The sequence below is a fragment of the Carassius carassius genome, chromosome 4 (assembly GCF_963082965.1).
Source record: "Carassius carassius chromosome 4, fCarCar2.1, whole genome shotgun sequence".
Taxonomy (NCBI): domain Eukaryota; kingdom Metazoa; phylum Chordata; class Actinopteri; order Cypriniformes; family Cyprinidae; genus Carassius; species Carassius carassius.
Genome location: NC_081758.1, coordinates 25,684,423 through 25,702,926, shown reverse-complemented (window position 1 = coordinate 25,702,926; position 18,504 = coordinate 25,684,423). Strand labels below are relative to the sequence as shown.

General features: G+C 39.8%; 1 protein-coding gene across 2 annotated transcripts in view; it reads right to left on the bottom strand.

Annotated features, from left to right (window-relative positions):
* The window catches only part of LOC132139611 (rho guanine nucleotide exchange factor 28-like), a 66,941-nt gene that overhangs the window by 11,300 nt on the left and 37,137 nt on the right, over window positions 1–18,504 (bottom strand). For both annotated transcript variants that reach the window (XM_059548094.1, XM_059548092.1), the window contains 10 exons: window positions 16,525–16,650; window positions 16,306–16,423; window positions 15,950–16,201; window positions 15,721–15,797; window positions 14,547–14,725; window positions 14,323–14,414; window positions 12,349–12,522; window positions 11,814–12,052; window positions 5,187–5,234; window positions 2,854–3,369 (listed from right to left, as the gene is read on the bottom strand). In XM_059548094.1, the coding sequence (XP_059404077.1) occupies window positions 2,854–3,369; window positions 5,187–5,234; window positions 11,814–12,052; window positions 12,349–12,522; window positions 14,323–14,414; window positions 14,547–14,725; window positions 15,721–15,797; window positions 15,950–16,201; window positions 16,306–16,423; window positions 16,525–16,650 (1,821 nt within the window). The remainder of the gene's footprint in view (window positions 1–2,853; window positions 3,370–5,186; window positions 5,235–11,813; window positions 12,053–12,348; window positions 12,523–14,322; window positions 14,415–14,546; window positions 14,726–15,720; window positions 15,798–15,949; window positions 16,202–16,305; window positions 16,424–16,524; window positions 16,651–18,504) is intronic.

The window sequence follows — 18,504 nt, the reverse complement described above, 5'->3', positions numbered from 1 at the left end:
CACTTAAACCTCTTTTCTGTTGGCTATTACCTCTCTGCGGAGAGTAGGAGATCTTCAGGCCCTCTCGGTGGCATGACTAAAGCGTTCATATACCCTCGAGCGGGATATGTTCCCAAGGTTCCCTCTGTTACACCACGACCTGTAGTGCTGCAGGCCTTCTGTCCTCCTCCCTTTCGGGAGCCCGACCAGACGAAGCTTAACTGTATGTGTCCGGTTCGAGCACTGGACGCATACGTCCACAGAGCTGCCCTGTGGAGAAAAACTGACCAATTGCTTGTGTGCTACTGTCCCCCCAAGAGGGGTTCTCCTGCTTCCAAGCAGACTATTAGTCGTTGGATAGTCGAGGCTATCAACGTCACCTATGAGTCCTCTGGTCGTCCCCCGCTGTCGGGAGCCAAGGCTCACTCTACTCGGGGTATGGCGGCCTCTAAGGCCTTCTTAGCTGGTGTATCCATGCTGGACATCTGAAACGCTGCGGGGTGGTCCACGCCCTCTACATTTGTTAGGTTCTATGGCCTAGATATGCCAGTCACTCCAGGCGCTTCTGTCCTCTGTCCTGAGCTGTGCTCTTCGGATACACACCAGGCAGGGGTTTGGTAGTCTGGCGGCGTTAGGACTCGTTCCCCAAAGCGCTTCAACGCAGCTCGAGTTCCTGAAGAGGAACGTCTCTAGGTTACGTATGTAACCCTAGTTCCTCGAGGGAACGAGACGCTGCGTCTCGGAGCCATACCCCCGGCACCCCTGCCGGCGCTTGCTGGTACTCGAATCTGACGCCAGCTGCGTGGCACGTGCTTTTATAGCTTCCTGGTCGCTTACGTCACCACGTCGGTGACGTCACGCCCTTCCATTGGACTGATTACACACGATATTCAGAGTCGCGTACGCTGAACGCGTTCCCCAAAGCGCTTCGACGCAGCTCGAGTTCCCTCGAGGAACTAGGGTTACATACGTAACCTAGAGACGTTTCTCTTGGGTACCAAATCAGCATGAATGAATGATTTCTGATTGTTGATGAAAATTTACAATGATCTGTCAATCCAGAGAGAAGGGAGACAAAAGATTGAGAAAGACAGAAAGAAAGTGTACAAAACAGGTGAAATATGTAAGGAACAGAAAAGAAGAAGAACAAAATGAGACCGAAGGGAATTACAAGACAATAAAAGCAAAGGGATCAAGAAAAACAGAAAATATATAGCTTCTCTTTTTTGAATTCCTAACTGACAGTTTTGTTCCATCTTCAAAGTCAAATGAGAGCGGATTTGGGAGAGCTTTCCTCTGACATCACTATCTGGGTGTTTTGGCAACAGAGTAAAGGAGGGATGAGGAAAGAGCAGAGGAGGAAATAAATATTTCAGTGTTTAGAAGACAGCTGTGTCTCCAGACTCACGCTGTGCACGAAGGCTTTTATGACATACCCACAGCTCACAGCTATAGCTTTTAGGAATATTTCAAACATACACAAACAGATATGAAGAACATGCATATACACGCATATGAGCAAACAGGCAAAAACTACAAAGTCCCAAAAGCAAAACAAAAGCACCCTTGGTCCATCACAGGAGTCAAGACAGCCTCAGTTTCCTCACAATTGATTCGAAATAAACTGATTAAAACTACTTTTAATCAATCTCGAACTAATGTGTATAACTTAAACGCATAAAGATGTATCTTTAAATAGATTCTTCTTTCATATGTGGTAGTCTAAGCAAGTTCAAATCATTGTATGAGAGCCAAAGGGAGGCTGATAGCCAAGTCTTGTGATGTATAAACTGACCAATCAGAATACGAATGCACAAATTACAACACATTTCTTTTAAAAAATGTGGCTTAAAGGGCAGAAAGAGAACTAGAATTTGTCTCCTTACAGATAAATGAGCAATTTTAACTAATGCGTTCATAGAGGTTGCTTCCAGGAGACAAAGATTGCACTGCATGATTCAATCCATTCATATGAAGTGGTTGGCTGGTGTTTAAAAAATGATCATTGTTAAAGGTACAGTATAGTACACAATAAAGAATCTTTGTTTCAAATTTACTTGGAAATGAACAAAATACTAAACTCATACAAAATCACACTCTTGTCCAACCTCGAGTCATTACGGCCTACAAAAACGGTTGATATTCTGATATTCATTCAATGGGAAATGTCAAGTTTATGTCATTCACCTTTTTCACAGGTAAAACAAGTAAACCTTAAACCATTAGATTCATTTACTCATAAGAGAAGTTCCAAAGTACAACTGACGTAAAATTTTCCTTAGCAAGTAACATAAAAATTGTAAATGACTGGATTGTTGTTTTTTGCTAATGTGCTTAAGTCACCATCACCGTTTCCAGGTTCAAAAACTCTATAAGAACCTAAAAGCAAACAACAAACAGTTAATTTACACTCATGGTGTATATCATGAGCCTAACCTTTATCTTAGTAGCAAAATCTCCAGGTGTTGACCAGGTGTCAAAGTATTTAAAATCTTAGCTTAAATGTGTGCTATAACTAAATAGTGCTCTTAAATACCCGTTGAGATTCTTAAATGAATTCTCAATTGAAACAAAGTTGAGACTTGGAGCAGCAAACAGTATTTGATATGTCATGATTTAACAAGTAGATTGATTTGATTGTTTCGTGTAAGTGACAGGTTGCAGGAGGTGAGGGATTGAAATTTGTCTGGCCAGTGGGTAACCTTTTATTTATTTATTTATTTTTTTTATACTGGTGTATATAATGATAAACCATTTATAATGAACATGGCGATATTCCGTTCCATATTCTAGTTTTAATTTCATGGTGACTTACACATCAACACAGACCACCTTTGAATCCCACAGATTTCCATCCCATCCCATGATGATCACCTGTGTCTGCTGTCCATCCAGTGGTATCACCATAGCTGGGAGGTTCTGCTGGCAGCCCTGCCTCAAACTGTCCAGCAGCCTCCGCTGAGCATCCAGCTTCTCCTTCTCCTTTTCCACACTTCTCTGGCCTTCTTGCAGCCTCTCCAGGCTTTGCTGGTACTCCTGCAGCTGCTCTTGGAGCTCCTGCTGCTCACTCTGCAGTCTCCGCTCCTCTAGGTGGCACACCACCTCCCTCTGCTCCAGTGATGCCTCCAGGTCTGACTGCTGAAGCTGCCTCACCTGGCTCTCCCGTTCCCACTGCTGCCGTTCTCGTACCAGGGCGCCCCGTAGACGGGCCACATCCGCCAGCTCCTCTCGCCGGCGCTCCACCTCCCGCTGACGCTCCTGCTCCTGCAGGGTCTGGATGCTGCGAGTGATGGGCAGTGGGCGGGAGTGTTGGTGAGGGGAGGGGCTTGCTAACAGGAAGAGGAGGAGCCTCTGGACTTCATAACAACTGTCTTGGATGGTGACTGCAGCCTATTCACAAAAAGCGAGGGTGTTTAAATGTTTGTGTTTATAGCCAGCACGTGTGTAGTGTCTTGACTAAACAGCTACCTAGACAACTACCCTCATCTTCAATTCATCTGACAATTCATCATCAGCCACAAAAGATTCGGATCAGTAAGATTTTAATAATTTGATTCTGCTATGTTGCATTAAATTAATCCAAAGTGACGGTAAACACATTCATAATGTTATAAAATATTTATATTTCAAATAAATGCTGTTTATTGAAGAACCCTGAATAAAAAATGACCATGACCATTGACAATAATAAGAAATGCTTCTCTAACACCAATCCAGCTTTACATCATAGGAATAGATTATATATATATATATATATATATATATATATATATATATATATATATATATATATATATATATATATACATACATACATACATACATACATATATATATATATATATATATATATATACACACATACATACATACATATATATATATATATATATACATACATATATACATATATATATATATATATATATATATATATAGATAGATAGATAGATAGATAGATAGATAGATATAGATATATGTGTGTGTGTGTGTGTGTGTGTGTACATGTACATATGTATACATACATATATAACGCAAGCCCAATGCAAAAAATTGCATATTTTCTTGTGCCGTCTCTAGTGACATTTTAAATGAAGCTGTTTTTAGCCCTAAAAGCCTGAAGAAAATTAGCATTTTTCATGGTTCCCTCTGGTATATCTAATGGGTTTTTTAGCATAGCAGTTTTCGATTTTGAGTAAAATAAGGTCTGTGGTTAACATCTCTTGAAGACCTTGAAGAATTACTTTCACGTTTTTTTATATAACACTAATTGAAGTCCTAACTCAAATGTATGTTACTAAAAATGTACATTTCTAACAAATTGCTACATAAAGACTACAATGCTGTCTTGCATATGTAAAAGACAGTAACTAAATAATCTTTGAAAACTGAATAATTCAAATCGAGTCTCTTAGCCTAAGATCTGTCCTGTGACAGATGGGTTAGGCTCAACTATGCTCAGGTTCAGATTCATGCTCAGAGAAAGCTGACTGTGAAAACAACTATAAACATATATATCATATATAATAAAAAAACACTTTTGATCAATTTTATTAATCTTTTATAAAAACTTGAGCCCAAACATTTGAACAGTAGTGCACATTGTTGTAGTAGCTGCAGTCCTTGTAAAGCAATTATCTATCAACTGTTTTTAAAGCATACTACAGCAACAAATTCACATTTGATTTAAATTGTAACTGTGTAAATTATGCTACATAACAAAATGTCTCAATCTTATTTTGCTCATAAATCAAAAACAGCTATTCTAAAAACCTATTACATATTCCAGAGGGAACCAGTGGTGAATTAGCCTTCCAGGTTGGCCTTCAAATTGACATCACGACTGAACAGATCTATTATGCTTCCCTACTCACAAATAAACAGTAAAAATCTTTTATTTTTATGTTTATTTTTTTATAGTGATTCAAAAAGTAGAGCAATCTCTTCTAAGAGCATTTTGCAGGTGTGTCACTTATTTCTATGTTCCAGATCACCTGCATTACAACACTTCCTATTATATATCCAAACCTTAGCATGTTGTAAAAGAGAGTTTTATAGTTGGTCAAACATGTTTAGGCAATGAAACTTAAGGCTTGGACAGAGCTATTAACAGTGAGTCATGTTGTGGGTTTGTGTGTGTCTGACACAAGGGCTGTCCACTATAATTACTCTTTCAGTTGGTATGTGGTTGTGTGACATGAGCTCACCTGTAGACTATACAGCAGCTGAGTCAAGCTCTGCACACTCTGACTCACCTGCATTAAGACAACAAACAAACAATGAGTGACAAAGTGAAAAACTCCAAAATAAAACTATGAGCCTAACTCTGAGCAATGTCTCTTCTTCCTGGAAAGAGAGCAGTATAGCAGTATGTTCTGTTCCATTGGAAACAACAGTGCAATATATTTCATTTACATTTTTTGGCGGACATCTGCTTCCTGTAGCACATTTTACAAAACTGCAAGCGTTGTGTTTACTTCAGTATAGGGATGGGATGGTATGAAAATTTAATATCACGATTATAGTGACTAAAATTATCACGATTATCAATATTATCACGGTTTTGTTGAAACGAGATGAAAGTGTTTAAAAATAGTTGATGCTCACACTGAAAACATTTCAGCAAGTTTTATATTTAATAATCAACAAACAACTAATAAAACAAGCAACTCTATGCACTTAATTTAAAGAAAGATTAAATTCTGTGGCATTTCCTTCCTTACAATGAAAAGTGTAGAAGCATATAAAAGCATAGAAAAGTCACTGACTTTCGCCATTCCTTCTCGAAAAAAACCCCAAAAAAACATTATGCGTTGCGCTTGCGTCAGACTGTTGCTGGCTGGACATGATTTAATAGCGAGTTATTAAAACCGCGATAATCAAACACGGTTTTAATGATAATTCATTTTTAAACGATATTACTAACCTTCAGCACATTTTATCACGGTTATCGATAAAACCGGTTATCGTCCCATCCCTACTTCAGTAGGTGGCTAGGGATGATTCAAAAACTTCAGCATCTGTCGACTAAAATACCACTTGGTTCATTATCTACAAAGTCAACAGACAGCACAGGAAACAGACGGCGGTGACCTGAGTTAAAAGAAAAACAGCCTTCTAGCTAAGTAGGTTTATAAATTAGCAAGGCAAAGTGTTCACTCAAGGATGCATGAGTAATGTGGGGGGACACATTTAGACATTCGTTGATTGATTACTTCCCAGAAAGTGAGAGGATTAAAAAAAAAGGCCTGTTAATGGTTGTTATACCTCTAAATTCACCTTAACTTGAGTTGGACAGTTTCCTATGTTAAATAAACATTGTGTTGGATTGAAAACTACTTTTATATAAGTGTGAATCAATAATATTACTACACTTTTGTGCAATTTGGATTGTAGTGTAGAAGTATAAACAGGAAGATAGTTGCAACAAATACACTCTTTTGTGTTGAAATCAACACAAAACAAGTCTGCCCTCTTAAGGCAAGGTTTATGGCCCGTCAAAATCAATATTAAGTTCGTAGCACCACCTGGTGGACACACAAATATGTTTTTGTTGGCTGCTTATATGCAACAGGATCAATTTTGCCTCTTCTATAACTAAACGGAGTACAAATATAACTTAATATAAATGGTCATCTAAAGCTTAAATGCCAGAATAAATAAATGTAGAAAACAAATAAATATCATTTATTTAACATCCTGTAAAACAAAAATCCTTTGTTCCATTTCGGTTGATCACTTTGAAGTTGTGTCGAAGTTCCAAAACTAGGGGTTGTTCTTGGGAGCCCAGACACTTCTGACATTGAGAAAAGGCCAAGGCAATTGGAGAGAAAATTTACATAGCTGGCCACACCCCAGACATCAGAGTATAAATAGAGCAGCATAGCATTTGCTCGCTCCTTCTGTTTTTCTGAGCCAAATGTAGCGTCTCTGTGAGAAGCCCCAGTCATTCACCTCTCTATCTCCTCGTCTTTGGATCTATGGCACAGGCAGTGGTTAACCAATTATGGAGACAGCAATTGTGGTGCATCTTTGCCTTTAAAATACCGCTAGCTGGCATGGTTACCTAAGACTCCTGTCCAGGGCCTGTATGTTTTCTTTATCCCTTGTGGTGAAGGCTGCCCTGCATGCCATGGCCATTCTGCAGATCTACTGTACCAGGCCAAGTTGTTGAAATAACTACACAAGGGTTGACCCGACCCAGAGGTTTTCAATGAACTCCGCTCAGCGACCAACTATGCCCTCCGGACTACAAAGGTCACAGCGCAGGCTCTGGGCAGGATGATTTTGCCCCAATTTCAATGCCCCCATTTCTAGGGCTGTGATGGTGGCAGATTTTTACAATTGCTGTGGTAATGGACCAACTACCGCCAGTGGCGTGGTGTTGATATAATTAATATTAATTAGGGCCTAAAATGTATATGTATAATTTATGTATATATATGCCTCATCCTATTTATGAGGTACTGACACAAGTTCGATTGTCCTGTGTAGAGACTCAACCTGTTGCGATGCAACGGATCGCTGTTCTGCCGCCAAGCAAGCGGGCACATTAACTCCTCATCTGCATGCTCTCTCTATGAAATAGGAATCTTTGCCACATTTCTTGTCAACATCTTTCATTTATTGCTGTATTTTCCTGCACTCAAACCTACCAAACTAAAGGAACCACTGTGTATGGCATCTGAGGTAATTTGAGAATTACCATAGACTTACAGTATAGTCTAAATCAGGGGTTGGCAACCTACGGCACGCGTGCCAACAGTGGCACGCAGAGGGATAATCACTGGCACGCAAGCAATAAGGAAAACTGTATAATGACGTACAGTTTGATGTAATAACTTCTCATAGTCACACAGCCTGTTAGGAGCTACAAATACTATTAAAGTGTGAGAATTAACTTGCATGGATGCACGTGCAAACACTGCACATACTAGGTGCTTCAGATCAAAGCCTCGGTCTAACAGCACTCGTCAATGTCAAAATGACTGAGATGGCCAATCAGATCAAAGTAGGCGGGGTTTACTGTTCACAGAAGCAGAGCGCGAAGCGTCAGTTTAACGTTAAAGAGAGTGAGGTAAGATGAAGCTGCAAATCAATTAACATTAGTCAACTTTTAATAATACGTTTTACCATAGAAATGTTAAATGACCTAAAGCTATATCCAGTGATGAAAAATTTTCTGAAATATGGCCATTTTGAGAGAAAGAAAGTGGGGGGGGGGGGGGTAAATTGTCTCTCTCTGCAGACAATGAAGCGATTTTGCCCCTTTGTTGTTGAGAAATATAATGTAGCGATTCAGTATCGATTAATAAAAGTAGCGTGACAACACTCTGAATGCTACTTTTTGCACAGCACGATCTCAGATCTCTGTGTGCGAGTGGTGTGTGTTGTGTGTGTGTGTGTGTGTCTGTGTGTGCACGTTCATCAATTAAAGCAGTGCATTAACGTTGATTAAACGTTAAAAAAACGTTTTTTTTTTATCGTATAATAAAAAATTGTGTATGTACCGTTTAAATACAGAATTATATCGGGGTGTGTGTGGGGGGGGCTGTGTTGGCACAGTGGTTAACCATAAAAATAAAAAATGGCACGTCATGCCGAAAAGGTTGCTGATCCCTGGTCTAAATAAAACAATTTGCAACTATTACTGATTTTACACTTGTATACAAAACTTAGCATTATGCTTGTTATAGAGTGCGTGTTGTCACATGCACTACCACCGGTGGCAGTAGACATGGCTGTTACCGCCCTACTCATTTCATGGATTGGTCTCTTCAGCAACACTGTTGAAGAATTTGCACAGACGTTATCCACAGTTAAAGGGAAACTCCACCCCAAAATTAAAATTTTCTCAATCACTTACCCCCATGTTGTTCCAAACCTGTAAAAGCTTTGTTTGACTTCAGAATACAGTTTAAGATATTTTGGATGAAAACCGGGAGGCTTTTGACTGTCCCATAGACTGCCAAGTAAGTTACAATGTCAAGGTCCAGAAAAGTATGAAAAGCATCATCAGAATAGCACTAGCACTGTCATCAGTGTTTCATCCGTAGTGTTATGAAGTGATGAGAATACTTTTTGTACACAAAGAAAACAAAAATAACAACTTAATTCAACAATTCCTTTGTCAACAGTCTCCTTTGTGTCTCTCAACATCACTCAAACTTCCAATGCTCTTCTGTTTCAGCCGCGCCACAATGATGTTTCTATGTGTATTCTACGTGTACACCGTTTCTACGTGTATTTATGCATTGATTTGAAAGAAAACAGCATCCTTGTGGATCGGCTGACACAGAAGAACGTAGGCAGTTTGAGTGATATTGAGAGACACAGAGGAGATTGTTGACAAATTAATTGTTGAATTCAGTCGTTATTTTTGTTTTCTTAACTTTACAAAAAGTATTGTTGTCACTTCATACCTTTACGGTTGAAACACTCATGGCAGATAGAATATTCTGACGATGCTTTTCATACTTTTCTGGACCATGACAGTTTAATTTACCGTATTTTCCGCACTATAAGGCGCACTGGATTAGAAGGCGCACCTTCAATGAATGGCCTATTTTAGAACTGTTTTCATATATAGTGCGCACTGGATTATAAAGCGCATAGAATAGAAGATACTGCAGTCAAACGTTTGACTGGGTTTGCGTTATGCATCCACTAGATGGAGCTGTGCTAAAGGGAATGTCAACATTTTGACAGAGCGCCTTGATCCACATATAAGGCGCTACAGATTATAAGGCGCACTGTCCTTTTTTGAGAAAATTAAAGGCTTTTAAGAGCGCCTTATAGTGTGGAAAATACGGTACTTGGTAGTCTATGGGATAGTCACAAGCCTAAACGTTTTCATCCAAAAGCATCTTAAATAGTGTTCTGAAGACGAATTAAGCTTTTATGGATTTGGAACGACATGGGGGTAAGTGATGAATGACAAAATTTTCATTTTGGGGTGGAGTAACCCATTAAGAAGCAGATGGAGGCTATTAAACACATTCTCTCTTCCCTGGGTCACAATCACACATCTAGACAATCTGGTCTTCCCATCTGTGATGGCCAGATGCTGAGACACCTTGTCATTTTCTGATCCAACAGGTTTGTCATCAAGCCAGCATGACACATGTTGATGAACCCCTGTTCTCTCATTCATCAATGACTCGTTTGACAAACCTTGCGGACAAGGCACTGGGCACTTCGAAAGGGTGTTTTACCTCTTCCTAGTGCCTTTTGCTCCACTGAACTGCAGGAACCCTGCACTAGGTACAACAAACTTTATTCCTTTGAGACCATTGGCGAGGTGTCTGGAAGCTTGGTTAAGCCTCCTCAACCTTTCCTGCTGGCTTCTCAGAACTTTTCGTCTCGGCTATGAGATACAGTTCACCAGGCTTCTGCCGAAGTTCAGTGGCATTCTGTTAACCTCAATGCGAGGCAAGAATGCTGTTGTTTCACGTAGCTGAGTTTGACAGAGGAACTCACTGTTATAATCCATTATGAAAAGGCATCCCTCAAACGAACTCTCCACATGTAGTGCTCCACACGTAGTTGCTCGCCTATATGGGCCCATATGTGTTTTACTTCACCGACTTGTCCGTTAGGGTTTAGTGTTTCCCCTAGACAGACGTTCAGTTTGTCAATGAGTTCTGTGCTTGGTATTTCTCCCCTTATGTGGAGCCCACAACAGAATCTTCCCTGTGTGGTCCTTCCTTCAGTAAGTCCATAGGTCAGTCAGGTCAGTTTATGTTGCCTCCCCTTCAGGTAGTATGTGATCTCCGAAGTGTCTTTTTCCCTTCTAGGAAAACAGACACTTTCCCAACATTACCTACCAGGACTTTCAGCCATTACTTATTACTCTTTTTCTAATAAGCTCAGGCTGAGGTGACCTCCTCCTTAATGTTGGCTCTCTACAATGTTGGGTAGTAAGATCATAAGTCTTGGATGTTGTAAGGTTATGAGGATAGTGCATTTGGTTGTGACATGCCGGTCTTGTCAATATCTATGCCCCAGGCCCTTGTGGCGCAGTTCAGCATCTGAATTGAGACACTTGTGTCCCTTATGCCACAACTCTAAACTGCCTCTGAGTGGGTTGAGACGTTTCTCAACTCCTCAGAACAGAATGAGTGAGCAAATGCTATGCTGGCCTATTTATATATGGATGTCTGAGGTGTAGCCAGCTATGCAGATTTTGCTTGCCAATTTCACTGGCTTTTTCTCAATGATGTCAGAGGTGTCTGGGCTCCCAAGAGCGACCCCGTTGTCTTAGAAATTCAACACAACATCTCAGTTTCCTCCATTAGGGAATGAGGTTTACCATATGTTACCAAGAGGTTTCGTAACAATAAAATGTAAATACCTTTTAAATATTGATCATCTCTTTTCATGACCTGTGCTCATGTCAGCAGCACAAAAAACCTTATCAGCATGATGTGCTGTGCAGTGCACTGCAAGACGCCATAGACAGCAGAAAACAGATCCAAGAAAATTAAAGCCTAATACTTTGCTTTTATTTTTAATGAAATGGGACCCTTGAGGCAGTGAAATGGACTCCTCTTATTTCAAGCTCATGAATACTTAGTAACAAAAAGAATGAGATGTGATTGCTGAAGAAGAATGTGAATAATTCATGCAAGGTGACTGTAAACTCATGCTGAACACAGCCTTTTTGGTAAGGCTGCCATTTAAATCACTAATAATGGCAAATATTGACTATTTCTTACCCATATTAGTATATTTCTATTAGTAATCATGCTGTGACATTATACTTCCACAATTCATCTTCTAGTGGTAATCTTGTGTGCAAATAATGTCCGTTTAAGTGTTATGAGAACATTTACCTTTAGGTGAATATTGTGATCAGCGTCTGAGCTGTGATTAAAGGCCTGTGTTTCCAAACATTCCTCTCCTCTCCAGTCTCCATCCTCTCTCTGGAGGGTGTCCATCAGTGGGCTCTGGTGCTCAAGGGACAGAGGGGAGGAGGGTGAGCAAGGCTCGGGTTGGGTCTGTTCTTCGGGACAAGAAAGGATGGCAGCAGTTGAAGCACAGTGAGAGGAGAGAGCTGCTTTCAGGTTCTCCACTAATAAGGAAAGAGAGAGACAGAAGGATATTAATAAAAGTAAAAACTACTGTGCATGCCGTTATGTGTATTGTGGTTTATAAAGTAAACTAACAGTAAACTAATAGTGATCTATTTTTACAATTTAAATTAACTGTTTTCTGGGTTAATATATTTCAAATGTTATTAATTCCTTTTGATGGCCTTTACGGTCACATTTGCCCAGTTTAATGAATCCTTGATGAATAAAAAAAACTAACTGCACTGTTTTGAACGGTAATGTATATATGGATATGCTTCCCTCGTTGGACTCTCACCCTCTATAAGAGCAGCGCTGAGCAGTACTCCAGCCTGAGGGATGTCTTCAGTGCTGGGCCGTACCAGCAGTCTGGGCTCTGGTCCTGTCTCACATTCTCCTGCCATGATATGATAGATGTGTAGCTTCTCCTCCAGATTTGCACAGATGAGGTGATCGTGGCCACACAAAGACTCTGTGAAAGAAGGAAGTAGGTGGTCATGTATTCACTTAAATTTTTCACTTAAATTCTTTCAGACAAATCGAGTCTGAGTTATATTAATAATGGTCTTTTTCAAGCTCTGTCATTGCAGTCTGCAGGTGTTGCATTGCTTTAGGGCCGTCAACGAATATTCTAAATTTGAATATGTATTCGAATAGTTTTTAAAAAACGAATTTCAAAAGTGAAAATTAATATTCGAATTAAAAAAAATGTGGAAAAAAAGGCCCGTGGTAGTAGAGGCGTGGTTGCCTGCTTTGCAGTGGGCGCGCTAGCGCGCCTGAGGCGGGTTCAGGGACAGGTCACAGGAGTCGCACTGTCCGGCACAGCATCACTGCTGAAAGTTGACGCGTCTTCATGGAAGATGCCAGCAAGTGCAGAGCCCAACTCGACCGCAGCAGAAAAAGTGAGGTAAAATTGTTGACCCGCGAGATAAAGTTGTATGCAAGCTATTTAAGATACAGTTAGCATACCATTCGACCACTAGCAACATGAGGTCACATCTCAAAAATGCGCACCCAAATGAGCATGGCATAATGTGTGGAACTCCAGTTAAACAGTCAGGTCTTGACATTTACTAAACGTTACTTTGCATCGGCCGCCACAAGCTCTTTGTCTGCATCACGACAAGAGGCCATAACGGATAAAATAATTTTGTTCATTTGTAAGGACATGAGACCGATCAGCATCGCGGATGGGGCAGGCTTCGGGGAGTTCTGTCAAGCAATGGAACCGAGGTTTGATTATTTATCGTTTCATGTCAAGGAAAAGTTCCATGTTTACCACAGCACAGCTCGCTCGGAGCATTCAATGTCAGTTCTATATGCTGTAAAACTTCAATTAATATTAATAATATTTGTTTCAATCACTGAATGAAGCCTGCTATATTTGGGACAACAGTCGCGACCTTAAATTGCTTGCACAAAACTCTTGATCAGCACTTAAAATTTGTTTGTTCATTTAAACCGTTATGCGCATAGAACGTGAGGGTGAGAGAGCGTGATGTCTGCAGTCTTGGCCATTAGTTAATTTCCTTGTTTTTGTGTAGGTAATACGTTGTCACATATGTTTAAACTTAAATAGACTACCTATACAAGTAGTTATGTCTCTTTGTTTTATTTTGTCCTGTTATTGACGTAATGCGAGTCATTGGCAACATGCGCAACCAGATGTTCGAATAGTTCGAATATTCGTGTTTTTTTGGAGGGAATATTCTAACGTCATTTTTTAGCAATTTTGACAGCCCTACATTGCTTCAGTTCAAACAATGTTTAATATAACTCCGAAATGGATTAGTCTAAAATGAGAAAGTCATATACACCTAGGATGAGTAAAACACAGCCTAATTATCATTTTTGGGTGAACTAACCCTTTAAGAAACCCTACCTCTCATTGACCACTATTCAAAATAAACTGTGTATGCTGATGAAATAAAAGCCACATACAAATCTGATGTATGTGATTATGTTATTAGATGTTTTACCAGTTACAGATTATACTGTTGGCACATACATTGACAAGTCCATTTCATACTACTATAAGAGCTCTCTAAAAATAGTTAGGGAATGTGTGCACTCTTGAGGTGCCATCAGCCAATCACTTATCAGAATGTAATTTTCTTGCAAATCCACAGTAATGGCCTGCACCACAGAACAATTTGAGATGATAGATGGACAGGGATGCAAATGGATATATATCTTCAGTTATTAAAAATTGAATATACATTTCAGCTATTATAAACTATTATCCTTGGGTTCAGCCACTGGTTGGTTGTACCTTTTAGCCTGTGGATCTTTTGAACCTTTGCCTCTGTGACTCTCCTTTCTTCTTCTGACTCACTTGTAGTTTCATCCTCCTCTTCAGGGCAACTTATCAAACAAATACAATTTATAATTAGTTCAATCACACCCACACACAGATTTTTTTCACCTCTCAGCTGCCTTTGTAGATCAAGTATGAATATCAAGTATGACATGTTCCATTTCCTCATCACTTCACACCTCTCCACAGCCTCTCTGATGAGTCTCATCCAGGCATTTCGTTCATCTTTAGAAGCAGCATGCACCTCATACATCTCGGGACCAGCTGAAGACGCGCTGATCAGAAACATGCCTCTCTCCTCATTGGCCACCTCACGCACAATCAGCTTCTGCAGAGAGATCACTGGAGGCTTCTGGTCCTAAGAAAGACAACATAACTAAGTATACACACAGTTACATTAAACATCTCATTCACACAAAAACAAACTATCATTCAAGCCACGCTTATAAAGACTAAATCAAATGTACCCTTGCTTACAGATGATTACACCACTACCCAAAAGTGTTGTGTCATTAAGTTATGATGCCTTTAAAATCTTTTGAATCCTGAAAATAAAAGTATAAACATTTCCTCAAAAATATTCTGCAGCACAACTGATTTCAACATTGATAATAATAATAATAATAATTAAAAAAAATGGTTCTAGAGTAAATCCGAATATTATAAGGATTTCTGATGTGACACTGAAGACTGGAGTAATGGCTGCAGGGACGTGCAGAGGGTTCCTCGGAGCAGGGGCTCAAATGTTAAAAGAGGGGAATTTATATAACAATTGGAGTAATACCAATATAACAATCACTGTAGTAAATTAAAATATACACACATCGCTGAGAGATTGGCTACACAGTATTCAACAGATTTACGAAGAAGAGTGGGAAGATACTGCTCCACTTAAAATGTGCGCTTGTTTAAGACATGCACAATCTATAGCAATGCAATGGCAACAACCTCTCAGACTGACAGATTTAAGAAAAAATAAACAGGTATTTATTTTCGATTTTGAGCCATTTGTTACAGTTTTGTACACACTGTCATTATAATTATGATTCAAATCAGTTTTGTTTTATTGACTACAATAACACTGTTGACAATTGTTAAGAGAAGGGCAATTTTGGTTAATTTTGGAAAAAGGGCAAGCGTTTGAGCCCCCAAGCACCCCCATCTGCATGTGCCTGAATGGCTGTTGAAAATCCTAAATAAAATGTGAAAGAATTATTAAAATAGGAACACCATTATTTTACATCAAATAATTGCAGCCTTGATGATTATATAAGACTTCTTATTAACCCAAACTTTTGACCTGTAATGTATGCTTTATAAAGATGAAAATGCATCATAATCTCAAAAACCAACCACAGCAGCAAAGATGTATTTCTGATCTTTCTCCTGAAGGAACACCAATGAATCAGACAGCAAAAACGCCAGAACATCTGTGGATGACCAGAACAATCAAATAATGTAGCCAGATCTTTTATCTACTGAGCCAGATAAGAATTAAGTACACATGGTTATTCATATGTCCTTTCGTTTGACTACTGTGTGATGTATTGTGCCCGCTTTATTGGATAATTAATTTTCTCACCTTTCAGTCTTCCTGTGGCTGTCTTCCAGAGCAGTGGGCCCTGGTGCAGCAGAGATCTGCCACTGGTGATGTCCTGCTTGCGGAAGGCGTTTCCACTCTTCAGTTTAGTCGAGCACTTGTTCTCCATGCGGCCCAGGACCTCACTCAGCTTCTGGTTCTGCTCGCACTGACTCACGCACTGGTCCACAGCGGAGATCAGCTCTCGGATCAGGACTAGAGCACAAGAGAGGTCAGCATGCTCTTCTGTGCCCTCTGAAGCAAAGAACAAGAGAAACTGAGTGTAAACGAATGTGGATGCAGTGTGCACAGTATATGTTCGGGACTGGTTGTGATGTACTGTGTGTGAGGACAAATACCCTCTGTATATTGCAGGATTCTTTCCAGGAGGACGGGATACTTTGTAATTCTCTGTGTCACTAGCAAAATGCATTCTGGGATTTCTCGCCTTTTTACCAAGGAGTTGCTACTCTGTTGCTGTGGGACCAAAAATATGAGATTAACTGAAATTTAGTGCTACCAAAAGCATCCATAATACATCAAAATGTGACCGATACAGTCATTGATTTGGCTCTTACTTTGATGAAGAGCTGAAATCTCTTATTCTGCTGCTGAAGCTCTTTGAAGTAGCTGACCGCTTCTGTGTGATGACTGCAAAACTCGCCATACACCTGCTTCATCTTCTCTGCATTTTCCTGGGAGAACTATGATGAACACAAACACACACCTATGATGTTTCTTATGATGTACTGTACTCTATGTGTACTTGATACCAACAGCAGGTGTGACAGGAACTACATCTCTCGAACTCTGGTTACAAGCAAGGATGCACCGAAATGAAAGTTCTTGGCCATAGCCGAAGCCAAACAAAAACAAAACACTGGGCCGGGTGCCGAAGGACGAATACCCGAAAACATATTTTTTTTTACCTTTTTCCCCTTATGCCTATTTTGCCTTTTCAAAACTGCATTAATGAAATTATTTTTACATTCTAGCAGACATTATACCAACAAAGCACAGTTTAACTTAAAATTAATAAGTTAATAACATATTATTTTTGTCCATTTTTGAGACTTGAATCAGGCATGTATTTTTTTACTGTACAAATAATGGAAGCCTTGCTGAGCAGAAGAGACTTCTTTTAAAACATTAGAAAATATTACAGATCCAAATTTAAACACTATGTGTAAATGTTATGATAAATGTATTAATAGAGCTGTTGTAGGGTAATTATTATTATCAGTGAAACTAACAATGAAAAATAATTACCTTAAAGGAGTCATGACCCACAATTTTCACTTTTCCACGAGAATCAATGTATGTTATGATTGCCTAACGATTATACACTGGCCGGGAAGCCGATATTTAAAAGTGAAGCGTTTGTTTACCTCAGGGTTTGTAAAATAGCCCACGTGCACGCGCACTCAAATACGAGATTTTGATTTCTTCCCCGTCTTGACGTCAAGACGGGGCAGGATATACCATATATGGACACCGCAGCAGGAAGCTCGCCCTTCCCCTCTCCCCCTCATATTCAGTCGAGAAAGACGCTGGAACTAGTGCACACGTGAGTTGCTCTGTGGTTGACTGCCAGAATCAACATGTAAATGTGTTTTCTCTACCAAGAACGGACCTAGCTATCAGAGACCAGTGGATTAAATTCATTTTTAATGACGCGGTTCCTTCAACCCTTCCACTGGTTTATCGTTAAGTGTTTGTGCTAAACATTGTACGCCGAAATCCTTCACAAATTTGGGGCAATATCAGGCGAAGTTGGCATCGAAGCTCGGGAAAAGCGCCATTCCAACAAAATTGCCTGCAATTGAAACGGTAAGACTGTGTTTTTATTGTTCTACTGTGTGTAACAAACAGCATCTAACTGCTAATGCGGCTATATTGTATGCTATTGCGTCTGTCACTAGACAAATAAACGAAAGACTGGAGGTGAAGGAATTATTTATGTTCCCTGTAAACGAACTGCAAAAACTGACTTTTAACTGCATTACAATGATTTCTTAATTCAGAATATGATCAAGATTGCATAGGTTGATGTGTTCGGGGAATTTGCCAGTTAATAGTAACATTTAAAGCCCCTTAAATGAACGAAATGACTCGAAAAAAGATTTGTTCATTTTGATGATCGAGTTTGAACAAGAGAGTCTGGCGTTGCCAGATTGGGTGTTTTTTCCGCTACACATTAAGGCCGGTTTATGGTGGGTTTTAGGTGGGTTTTCGCCTGGAAGGCTTTATAGAAATCTGACATCCTACTGAACGAAGTTAAACTGAGAGAGCGTGGCGTTCACAGACACCAGAATGAACGACTTCACAGTAACGTTCATCAGGCAGTAATGCGGTACGTTCAGTTCAGTCCAAAACATGAACGGGTTCATGAATTATCATTCAATGAACGCGTCCAGGCACAACTTTGGCGGGAGTATTACATGAGCTTACATGAGGCCCCGTCTAGTTTGTGTGTGTGTGTGTGTGTGTGTGCTCACGTCTTATATTTGTGTGTGTTTGCTGTGCTCACGTCTCATATGAGTAACTTTATGTGCTCA